Source organism: Microchirus variegatus (assembly GCF_963457635.1).
Source record: "Microchirus variegatus genome assembly, chromosome: 16".
Classification (NCBI taxonomy): Eukaryota; Metazoa; Chordata; class Actinopteri; order Pleuronectiformes; family Soleidae; genus Microchirus; species Microchirus variegatus.
In genome coordinates, this window is record NC_139817.1 from 6,320,297 (window position 1) to 6,333,232 (window position 12,936).

General features: G+C 43.7%; 1 protein-coding gene across 1 annotated transcript; it reads right to left on the reverse strand.

Annotated features, from left to right (window-relative positions):
- Nucleotides 1-1,042: 1,042 nt before the first annotated feature.
- On the reverse strand, nucleotides 1,043-12,286 carry nck2a (NCK adaptor protein 2a; the record flags this gene model as incomplete). Its single annotated transcript, XM_083902718.1, has 3 exons — nucleotides 1,043-1,237; nucleotides 2,333-3,120; nucleotides 12,061-12,286. The coding sequence occupies 3 exons, from the start codon at nucleotides 12,284-12,286 to the stop codon at nucleotides 1,043-1,045; spliced, it is 1,209 nt and encodes a 402-aa protein (XP_083758844.1).
- Nucleotides 12,287-12,936: the final 650 nt, after the last annotated feature.

The following is a 12,936-nucleotide window of genomic DNA, read 5'->3' on the forward strand; positions in this document are numbered from 1 at the left end:
ATATTCTATTGGAAAAGACCCATAGACCATTAACTCATCAAGAAAATCTTAACGGAGTTTACAACTCAATCTCATGGACGTCCACTGAAATGGAATTCTTCACCGGGTGGTCTATCGGACGATACCGGCCGTCAATCACACCACTCAAATGACACTAAACGTGAGCATAATTTGCAAATTTGACATCATATTCTATTGGAGAAGACCCTTAGACCATTAACTCAAGAAAATCTTAACGGAGTTTACAAATCAATCTCATGGACGTCCACTCAAATGGAATAGAAAGTCTACGCCCCCGTTTGTTTTTATATACAGTCCATGCTACAGAGACACATGAACTGGGGAACATGTTCAATGTGACACAATCTAAAAAAGCGTGAGCTGTGAATGACGGGGTGGAGTGTGTGGCGAGTGCAGTGCAGACCTGGAGCCAGTCGTACAGGTACAGGGCGGCACATTTGGTTACATCGATAAACATTCAAAACTCTACAGGAAAAACCAAGAGCTGTTCTCCTCTATTGCATTTTATTTTAACACTTTAGCCCCCCCGCTGTCTCGTTTCAGTACGACAGTACGAATGAATGAACGAATGAAGAGCTGTGTCCAGGTTTTATTAAGAGTCATAATTATGAGCGGAGTTGTGGACGACGTCGGCAGATAAGACATCATGTAAGAAATTCTGTTTATGAGGAATGGTGAAAGAAAAAAAAAAAAAAAAAAAAAGGCAAGAGAGTGATTCTGGTCACTTTGTGAAGTCACTTGTATGAAAAGGGATTTAAATTAACGTCAGGAACATACATTTAGAAGAAAACTTAAAGTAAAAACCATGGTCTGATAATGTCTGTGTGTGGACGAAGAGCGATGGTTTCAACAACTCACGACGTCTGCAGGAAGAACGCGGTTCTGTTTCTATGACATCAGACGGAGAGCGGAACCCTTGGCCGAGGCCTCAGTCATCAGAGCTAAGGCTGGAGTTAAGACAGTGAGTGAGGGGGGATGATCCAGTGTAAAGGACGTGTGGAGGAACGCGCGGGGGGGGGGATCACAGCAGCGCTTTGAAGAGGTACAGCTTCTCGCCGTGTTCGCTGGTGAAGATGGGGGCTTTCTTGTAGTGCTCCACCAGCTCCTCCATGGAGCCGAACTTGCGCTGTCCGATGCAGTAGACGCCGTCCGACTGACGCACTTTAAAGTGCTTGTTCTTCCCCGTCGCCTTCAGGGACACGGAGAAATCACTGGGCTGAGAAAACAACATGGAGAGAGAGAGGTTCAAAACAAATATACATGTGGGAAAACAGAGATTTTCCTCACTTTTAAATGACGCCAGCAGATGGCAGTATCATCTCAAATTGTATATTTTGAGCCCACCATCAAACTGCCGCAATTTCAGTTTGTTTTAAATTCAGCCAGCATCAATTATTAGGGCCCGAGGCACAGATCCTGGCATGAATTTGTACGAGGAACCTATTGTTATCCTTCTGATTATTATTATTATTATTATATCTGTAGCTTTCTGGTCATTTTTGAGAAAGCCAACGTGCATAAAAACTCCTGAAACTCGGCATAGAGGTCAGGTCTGATGAAAATTCGATATTGCCGTTGGTCCCGAACCCTTTGTGCGCTGCTCAAGGGCTCTATAGCGCCCATATTCCCCCTAATGTGAAAATATAGGCAAAATTGAATCTCACCGGATCTCCCGAAAGTTGGTGGGAAGACATTATAGACCAAGACGACACAAAACAGTTGACCGTAACCATGGCCTCAACTCAACAGGAAGTCAGCCATTTTTAATTTTGCCGATTTGCACCCTACATAAACGAGCGAACTCGTCCGAGCGTGTTTGTCGTAACAAGTTAGATCTCTATTTTTCATGATGCTATTAATTCTTTAATCAGCATAAGATTCATCGGCAACATTTAGATGATTTAGTTCTCTTTTTCATCCCGTGACTTGCCAGTTGAGTAATATTTAAGATATTTGATTCCCTCGTAAAGTCCGGCAAACATCTTACAAAACTAGTGCTGGGCACTGCTGCTAACGACGCGTTTCCATGACGACTGTGTTAGCTCCTTTAGCGCCGTTAGCGGTCTGTTTATTAAACGAAAAGTAACCAGCGTACCTGTGCCTCTGTTTTTAAAGTTTATCGTTACTTTAGAGACTCATTTTAACAATCGGGAATCACGTAAACGTCACACGCGTCTTCTTCCGGTCAGTCATGGAAACACATCATGCGTCAATGTGCGTTAGCATTGACACCGTTGACACGTTACCGTGCCCAGCACCTAATGTGACCTCTTCTTCCTCTTGTCCCGGCTGTGATGTCACCGTGACTCACCGATGACTCGCTGTCTCGTACGAGGAAGTCGCCTTCCTCCCCTCGTTCGTTGAGCACGCATTCGGCCTGGTGTCGGGTGATGTTGCCGTAGTACCAGTCCCTCCCGGCGAACTTGCCCGAGCGCGCCGGCGCCAAGGCGCGATTCTGCGGCGAGCCGGAGGCCGTGGTAGGGGGCGGGCCGGGCGGCCGCTCGTCCAGCACCGTCACATAGTTCTTAGGCACCAGGCCCACCATCCCCCGAGAGTTCTTACACCGCCACCACTCCGGGTCGTTCTCAGGCTTCTCCACCACCTCCATGACCTCCCCCTTCTCAAAGTTCAGCTCCTCCTCCGTGACGCAGCTGAAGGGGTAGAGCGTCTGAACCAGGTGGAGCACTGCGGCGTGGTGACCGCCCGCGCGCCCGTTGGCCAACAGGGTGCCCTGCGACCCGGCGTGGAAGGAATCCGCCTCTCCGCCGTCGTCCGCTCCCCCCGCGTCCTCCTGGACGTAGTTGGAGGGAAACCAGCCCACGTGGCCCGCCTGGCTGCCTCGCCACCAGCCGTCGCTGCACTTCTCCATCACTACCACCTTGGAGCCCTTGACCAGGGTCAGCTCGTCCTCGCGCTCTGCTGTGTAGGCAAACTTGGCCACGGCGGGGACGTTGAGGTCGTAGATTCTCTCGGCTCCTCCTCCTCCTCCACCTCCTCCTCCTCCACCACCCCCGCTGCCGTTGGAAGGATACTCCGCGTCCGAGCTCGGTGTTGGGGAAGCATCGCGGGCGCTCGGCTTCCGCTTGGTTTTTCCCAAACCTGCAAGGATGTAGAGAAGCAGATTTTAACAGTGCTTTACTTGAGGCAATCCAGAAATCAGGGAACTATAATCCTGACATATCTGCACCTATTTGTTGTTTATGTGTTATAACGAATATAAGCGAATAAGCATCAACTTGAAGCCGTGTCTACCCGGTGAGTCCCAATATCTGAAACCTCCGTGTTTGTAGTTTCGGCGCGTGTTCCCCAGTGAGAACGTTAATTTAGTGGCACCTTTGTAAACAGTGGGCTGATGATGGCGAAAGTTATTGTCAAATCGAAAAAACAACGAGCTGTTCCTCGACAGAGCTGAGGAGATTATGGCAAAAATGATGATAATAATCACGATAATTTGGGTCAAAAATTGGAAATTAATGATAACGAATATCAAATTAATTGCACATAAAAGTTTGAACATGAAATTACGAAATTTTCATAAAGTAAGTGTACGTTTTTTTGTGTATTGTTTACAGTGCATCTTTACTCGCCTTGTGTGTTCCAATGAATGCATGTTGTATGATGTGGAACAGGAAGTCAGACACCATTACAACATTAAAGGTGTCATTTAACACAAGTTGACGATGAATTGCACAGCCCCAACCAGAACCAGGTTAACATGGATATTTGACACATATATATATAGTATTAATATAATAATAAAAATATGAACCGATTCTTTGTCGGTAAACATAAGTGATATTAAAGACTTATTGAAAACCACAAAAAATAATGAATAATCAAACAAAAACAAGATAAAAAAGCAGTTTTGATGTTTATTGTCCATTATGAAAGAATCTGTCTTTTTTTCCGGGATTAATCGATTCCTTGTTCTTCTCACATCTCCTTTGTCACAGTTCTCATTCGCATTTAAGAAGCCGATTAATGCGATTAATCGCTGTATGTAGCCCGAGTATGTCGGTACATGAAGCAGCAGCAGTGAGAGGCTGTGATGACAGGAATCTTGTTAAAGAAAACTCCTCAGAGAAGGAGAGAGAGGGAGGAGGAAGAGTAGGAGGAGGAGGAGGCAGCTCAGGTCAGCAGGACACTAATTGATACTCATGGACCATGAAAAAGCAAAAGGGGGGGGGGGGGGGGGGGGACTAGTTTTGGAGGCCAAGGATACAGAAATCTCAGTGGGTGAGCACAGATCGATGCGTTTGGAAGGCTGCATTAACGCAGGTGCACACATCGCCTTCTTCCCTCTCGCTGAAATCAAACCTCGTTATCTCCTTGGTATTCCATCGACAACGTCTACACACACACACACAACGTCTACACTTATCAAACGGCTGAAAATAGGTAGACGATGAAAAGTGGAGCAGGCACCATGGGCTTGATAATGACAGGCACATCCACCATCAAAGTCGGCTCTCCCGCCTTTCAAAGTAAGAGCCCCTTTTTTTAAAAAACACGTGTTTGCACACCTCAGTGCGTTCTCCTGACTGAGGAGGTCTCTCCGCCGCGGAATAATAATGACTGGGTGTGCGCGGCTGACTTGAGATTTAAAGTGTTTTTACTCGACAGCTGAGGCCTGGAGTCGGCGCGTGTGCTCGCGTGAGCTAATAATGACTGAAGCGAGTTCCTTGACAGCTAATCACCCCCCGGGTCTGAGCCTCAGAGCCCCCGCTGGAAATGCCACAGAAATGTCACTGCTGAGAAAGAACATTTGCATTGTTTGTAAAAAAAAAAAAAGAATAAAGAAATAAAACTGTTTGCAGGGTTCACACGGAGTAGCAGAGGGAAGAGGAGGAGGAGGAGGAGGAGGAGGAGGAGGAGGAGATGTGGTGGTCCCTTGGCAGCTGTTTCCCACACAAACAGCGGAGCGAGCACATCAGAGGTTCCACAGCTGACAAAAACGCAAAGACGAGGGGATGAGACGGGAATAACAAGCAGATCATGTTTATGGATAGCGGCGTGTATCCTACATATCTGATCGCTGTGTGTGTGTGAGAGTGTGTGTGTGCGTGGCCTGAGAGGAGTCTGTATCTTTGTGGCCTTGAGCCAGAGATGAAGGCCAGGACTCCTGGGTCGACGTCAGGTGATCGCTTGGGAGAAACTAAAAATTGACCCGAGGAGAGAGAAACAAAGGCATGAAACAAACTCCACATCTATATTAGAGCTGCAACTAACCATTATTTTCATAATCGAATAATTTCTCGATTAATTGTTAATTGTCCTGTTGTTAAAAGTAACCTCCGTTTTTTTTTGTTTTTTTTTTAAACAGAAACACGGGGGTAACCACTTATTTTTACTTGTTACACCATGTTTTCACTTCCGCTTTAAATGTCCCCCATTTTACTAAATCACAAAAACTTGTTGTTTTAAAGCGGACCTAGACAGGAAGTTCCAATTAACGCTGTTTTTCAGTGTGTATCTGCGTCATTACCTCGTTTAAGAAGCCCTGAAGGTTCAAAACAAACAGTTCAGCCACTGCTGAGAACGCTGTGTTTTATTGTAATCTCGGGCTCAGCGAGATCTCTGAAAAAACCCGGTCCGGTTACGTAAACAAAGGTTCTCCTGAACAGCAGATCGTCCTGCTCCGGGCACTAGTCCGGGCACATCCGGCAGAAGAAGAATAACGTCTGTTGTGGAGGTTTTTTTCACGAGCAACAGTGTCTTCTGACTCTGGGTGAGTCGAGTCTGAAATATCGCGGCTGGGGAACAGCGTCAGAAAAGAGGATTTCTATCGGCTCGTTTACAGCAACTAGGAGGTTTTTGACCATAAAAACAAGTTAATGTATGTAAGTAGACCTCCATAACTAACATATATGTGCAACAGGACCACTCTATGTGAGCTTTAATGACATCTTTTCTGTTTTATTTGCTCCACGTAAGAAAGAAATCATGAAAAACACACATTTCTAGGTTGTTTTGAAAGATTTTCCAACATTTTACGGGCTAAACGAGTACTAATTAATCCGGATTAATCGGGGAAAACAATCAACAGTCGCAGCCCTAATGCAAACTACTATATTTCCTTTAAAATGAAAACAATCTGCAATCCAGACAAGCGTTTTAGCTCCACTTTAGGATCCGTTGTGTGTGTCCATAATAACCCTTTAAAACATACAGTATATTATAATGACCGTTCAGGTAAACTTCATTTGCATAATCTCAGAGAGCGACGGAGAGGATTACTAACTAGAAACAACAACGGCGACGAGGGGAAAAACTCAAAGTACCTACGCTATCGTTTTCAAAGGTCTTCAGTTTTTACTCCTTCAGAATAAAACACAGCTCTGGAGTTTTTCAAACTAAAACGTAGCCTGCGGTGTTTCTAGCCTCTACTTTAAATACTCCATTTTTGTGCCTATAATAACCGACGTATCCAGAACGGCCGTACACTCTTAGAAATAAGGGTTCCAAAAAGGGCCCTTGTACAAGGGCTGAGGTTCTACCTGGAACCATTTGCTTCTGGAAAAACCCTTTCCAGTAAGAACCAATTTGATCCAGAGAAACCTTTAAAACCCCTTTCCTGAATAAAGGGTTTTAAAAAGGTTCTACCTGGAACCCACCAAAAGGGTTCTCCGATGAAGACAAGCCGAAGAACCTTATATGGTTCTACTTAGCACTTTTATTTCTAAGAGTGTAGCCTCATACTTCCTTAAGAGAAGAAAAAGCACATCCATATCTTTCTTCTTTCACTAATTTCCACTTCAAGGCACTGACCCAGCAGTGGGTGAAACAACTTCTTCTTCTTCTTCCCCTCCCACACATTCACTTCATCCTCTCAGAAGGACACTCGACTCTCCGAGTCAACACAGAGGGAAGTGATTTGATGAAAGGCTTCCGTGTGTTGCAGAATATTGCTTCACTCACTGGGTTTACAGCGTGTGTGGAAGTGTCTATTATTAAATGATTCTGTACAATAACACAATAACACCCACATGATTTTTTATTTTTGAGTGAAGGGTAATGAAATGACACATAGCTCTGGCTCTTGAATGAAGCATCAGCACCGTGTCAAAAAAAATAAACCAATTACCCTAATAACAGTGAGTGCACACCACAGGGTTTTCACAGTACTGCTGTGTAAAAAAAAAACACACTAAGATAATAATATGAGTCAATGAGCGGGAAAAAAAAATGGAAGCTTTTGTTTTGATTTCCCTCCTTTAAAATTCATCTTTGCAGAGAGAGAGAGAGAACGATGAACAGATGAATTTCTTTGGCTGCAACACAGCACAGCTACACCAGATTACACTGATAATTGCTTTGTGTGTCTGTGGCGCCGCCGATCCAATCGCTTTCTCAGCATCTCCTTTCAAAACACATCACATTCAGATTACCCTGCCTTTTTGGTTTCATAGAGGTGGAGAATTACTTAAAAAATCAATAGAGCTGAAACAACTAATCAATTATAATCAACTACTTTCATGATTAAAACCAGATTTCCGATCGTTTCTGCTTCTTAAAGGCGCCATATGTAAGAATTTGGCCAAAAACGGTTACTACATTCAAATTCAAAATACCGAGGTCTTTCAGGTTTCGTTTTCTGACGTAACTTGCAACCTGTGGTTTTTCGGCAGCTGAGACTCTACTGTCTGCAATGATTGGTAGACGGCGGTAGGAACATAAACATGATTTGCAGTCTGCAAAATATATTTTTTAATGCAAATATTTTTGCTGTACTGTTGTTGTTGGTGAGTTCAGTTTGTTATATGAACATTATTCCTGAGTCTCTGTGACATATTCGGAGGATTTTATGGCCAGTTGCTTTAGATTTATTACATAATGCACCTTTAACTATATTATGTTTTTATTATGTACAATATTTAATGGTATCTTTGCTACATAAAACAAATAAATCATTAAAAACTAAATTTTTGCTTGAGGAACACTGACACTCGACAGATTAATCAATGATTATTCAACTGTCTATCTGAACCAGTGGAGTGTGAGTTTCAATATTACTTGAATTACTAATAACGCAATTCATCCATTATTAATTGATAACTACATTAGTTTTACTGTCGTAATCAATTTGAGTTTTTTTTTTTTTTTTTTCAGTATTAAAAGAAATTAAAATTAAAAGATTTTTCAGCTTCTTAAATGCCAATATTTTCCGGTCTCTTTGCTCCATAAAACTAAATCAGGTGCAGGATCCAACAAAGAAATCATTAAAAACGGAATAATTTTAGTTTGTGGACAAAAAACAAGACATTCGACAAACAGAGAAAATAATCGTCAGATTAGTCGATTACGAAAAGAACCGTTAGTTGCAGCTCTAGTAAATATTTTACAGATAAAGGCTCCAACTAAAGCAGAGACTGAACTACATTATGTTCTAAAACTGCTGCTTGTTCTTTTTGGGAGTTTGTTGTTGAGATGGAACTGCGGGTATTTACCGGAACACTTTAAAAATAGACCTGTGCTAAAGTAAAATGGATGACAGAGGTATATAACTCCTCTCTTGACAGGTGGACATGACTAAGCGCTTTTACACTCCCTAATACTCACCTACATGCACTCACACACACTCACACACACACACAGCTGCCATGTCAAAAAAAAACAAGAAATCCAACTCTGCCATTGTGTTGCGCTGTGGCCCAGTTTTTCGGCTGAATTATTGTCACTGTGTTCGATGGAAACTGGGACACAAAGCAGCGTGCGGCCATTTTACAATTCAATTCTGCCGTGCATGAATGTGGGGGTGATGAGGGCACATTAAAGCACCGTTAAATGAAGGCTGCAGATAACACTAATCACAGACGGAGCGCGGTCCGTAATCACAGCACCGACTTCCTGAAGAGACACAGAGGGGATGACGCCATCGCGCTCTCGGGGGCCAATCGGATTCTCTCCTCCGCGGCGCGTTGAGTAAGTTCCATTAGCCTTTCTGACCTCACCTATTGCTCATCGTGAAAATGTTTCTCTGCTATTGGATTTACTCAAGCTTTTAACTCATAACGAAGAGGAGCTACCCGGCAGGAATCAAACTACTTAGAAACTGGAAATGGAACTAGGCCGTAATGTTGTAGTCGATGTGTAACATAGTCTGGAACGGAGAGGTGATCCATCATTCCAGAGCAGGCTGCTAGCTTCTCTGCTAATCAATCTACCGATCACAGAGATGCTACATCAGCTTAAAAAATATCAACCTGCGCTATTAAACTGTTAGGAAGTGGACGACAAGAGTCTTTTTTGAGCTCCTCCCTTTAGGGGCGGGCTTTTAACTAGGATCTTTTTAGAGGGTGTTCATTTTCATTTCTTACTGGCAGTTATTGCCACGAAAGAAGCCAAAAAACTCCAAAACACTCCTATAGTTATCAGGGTTTCAAGATTACCTGCGCTTTCTTCCCACGTAAATGGTTCCAGACGTCATTATATTCCACCAATAACAGCGGCAACGTAATGCGAGATGTAAGCTAAGTGCTAACTAAGTGTTAGCTAAGTGCTATTACGCGAGATTTCATCTGAAAAGAAACAGGCGGCTAAGCAGCTGCTCAGAAGGCTTGAATCGGCAATTTTTTTTTATCAGATTCAGTGAAGTTCCCAGGGAAAAAATAGGCCAACTGCTAGCTAAAAGCCTGTTTAGGGGTCACCACAGTAGACCATCCATCGTCCTCCTTGAACCTTCTCCGTGGACCTCAGCTTTTGTCCACAAATATAATCTCTAATCGCCTCCTCTGCACGTGACCAAACCACCTCAACCTTGACTCTCCAAACCGTTCGCCCAGCATCGTAATCTCTGCCACGTCCACCGTCTCAGAAGATAATCTGACAGTGAACATTTTCGCACAAATTTCCCTAAAAGAACAATCACAAGCACATAAATTAACGACACAGCGCCGAGTCGTAGTTTCCACTTTCTCACTCGGGAGTTTGCTTTATTTAGTATTTATGCGACTCACATGACCTCCAGCAAGTTTCCTTTCAAGGGCGCGCGCTACCAACTTTGACAGGTAAATGTGTTTGCTACGGGGGGAGCATCTGCGCTGTACTGAGGAAAGGGATGGATCACAACCTGAGGGACCTCTGCTTTAAGGTTGACTGGACCTTAAAGCCTGGGAGAATGGAAATAAAGCTCTTTTATAAGCTATTGTTTGGAAAAATATTCAGTAGATCTGATTAATTCTTGACTTCTTTTTTGTACATGTGATAGCAGAAGATGATTCTAAAATGCCTTAGCATGAATTAGACTCAGTTTGGACAAACAGGAGTGTCTTTATAAGGTCCAGAGTGTAAGACTTAGGGCCAATTCCAATTCCTATCTTAACTTAGAAATGGGACACCCCTTAAATGCAGATACGTCTTCAGACTGTGGGGGGCAGAATAACAACTCAAAAAAAGAAGAAGAAGAACACATTTACGTCACGGTTATCTATTAAGATTCGTTTGTCAGTCAAGTTATTAGGTTGTCAGTTAGTTATAAGATGATACTCATACAAATACCACAACTACGGACATATTCAGCTGACAGTTACCACACACCACGGCTTATTGAAAAGTAAACCATAGCAAACGATCGTAAAATTAAAATAAATGTTACGCAACAATGACGTCAGTGATCCATAATATGGCCCTAAACAAAAATTTTGTCTCTATTAACAAAGACAATACTTAATTTGTAGCATACTCGTTTCGCTGCTTTCAGCGCCATCTTCGTTATGTGAAAACACGCAATGCATTCTGGGTAGCCCTTGCTCCCAAGGGTGGTCTCGGAAAATCTCAATATTGAGGGCGATACAGCCCTTAAACTTGGCCCTCAACTTGAATTTTCTGAGAATCGGGACAGCACTTGCACTAGAGGGAGCGCGCATTTTTGAGATTGAGGGTTAAGATTGAAGGTTAAGCAAGGAATTGGAATTCATCCTTGGTGTCTTATAGCCCATGACCAAGAGGATAGGAATTTGGCTCAATCCTGTGATGGACCAAGGGCTGATAAATGACTAATTCTACTCCTTCTATGTGTTTATTACAGCTTATGATACCTTCTTTTTTGCCATTTTTCAAAAAAAAGTCAGGGCAGTTATGTGGACAAGGGTCTGATGGAAACTGTCATGTGTGGTCTCTGACACAATGAGCCCTGGTGAGGCTGAGGGCGGCCCACATAAAGACACACTTTCCCCCCACAGTTGACAAGCGAGAGCTTGGCCGTCACACGATGCCACCGAGTGGCTTTGTAACTATTAATGTTAATAAAAAAAAAAGAATGAAGCGTGTTCAGGAAAGCTTCTTTATGTCGTTCGTTTGATGAATAAAATATCAGGAAATGATAGCGTGAAGGGCTCGCCGCCGTTCCCCGGCATCAAAGAATAAACGCTTTCAGAGGGAGGGTGAGTCATGCGATTCAAGGACCAGCCTTGAAATGAAGGAAAAAGGTCAATCTGCGATGATAGGATTAGGAGGTTATGTTTTCATTGCCGTCTTTCGGTCCCGTACAATTACCTCTGGAGGTGTGGGAGGGTCACGGTCAAAGATGGAAGCCATCCATGGACACTGAGGGCTTAGTTTTTGTCCTGAAATCCTGCACCTGATTTAGTTTTATGGCTTTTTTTATGGCTTCTAAACAGAAATGTATGCCTCCAAGGCAACAATGAAGGGTGCGTCTGTGTCTAAATAACACTTGTTGCATGGGAGTGAAAGCAAATTGATCCTGATTATTTTACAGCTCGCTATAAAAGTACCGACTCTTGCTCCTTCAATCTTTACCGATTTAAGATCAATTTAAATACCTCTTGATCTACACATGCACTCCTCTCTCACGTCGGTAGCCATGGCTACATACACTCTCGCCTATATATTCCAGTCATGACTGACCACTGAGAGCTAACAGCCGAGAGCAGCGGCGGCCAAACTCGACAGGAAACCCCCGGAGAGCAGACGTGAAAGTTGCCAGTGGGGAGCGAGAAGACACGGCGAGGGAGATCGTTTTACTTCTGAGAAGAGTCAGATTAGATTTTTCCAGCCTCAACCGCCGTGGCGGTTCCTTACCCAGAGTGTCTTTGATGTTCTTCACCAGCGAGCCTTTCTTCAGGCTGTTCTTGCGCTCGACGTAGTTGGACGGCACGTAGCCCGTCTGGTTGGCGGCGTTGCGCACGCGCCACCACGTCTTCGTGTCGTCCAGCAGGAAGAGACGCTCGTTTTTACGGATGTCAAGTTCCTGGTCCTGCTGGGCCGTGTAGTCCCACTTGGCTACAACAATCACCTCCTCTGTCATCTTTCATGGAGTCCCCCCCCTGTGGAGAGGAAGCAGAAGACGGGAGTGAGCAAAGGGAGGGAAAAAACGACACCTCGTAAAAACGTCGCGGTGAGGGGTAAAGCAGTGTCGGCGCGGTAATTGGTGTCAATTGCAGCCTGTTATAGACATTGTCACGCCTCAAACAGACCACTAGGTGGCACATTGTTAGATAAAGGGTACTTTTATTGACTAATTTCATAATTTTTTTATAATCAATTAAACTGTTAATTAATTGAGTTCTTGTTTGGTCCATTTAAATGCAAATCTGAGTCAATTAAGAGCCAACGGAAGCTGAGTTTTGACACAATTATTGAGATTATATTCAGGATTAGCCTTTCTGAGTGACTTTGATACATAAAAGTGCTGCATTTTCTGTAGGTTAGTTAGTTCGTTAGCTAAGACTAAGGATGCAAGAGGTACGGGTTAGATTTCCCTCTAGTTCAGTCTCGTTCTGACAGAAAACTGATGTACAAAACAGGTTTTAGTGTTGCTGCTGTGACAAATAATTCAAAAATAATCCATATCCAGCCATTAATCCCAGCTCACACAGAGCATTAGACTGGATACATTTGGCACAGGTTGCCACTTCACCACCACCACCACCAGGCCAAATTACATCCCCCAACCTA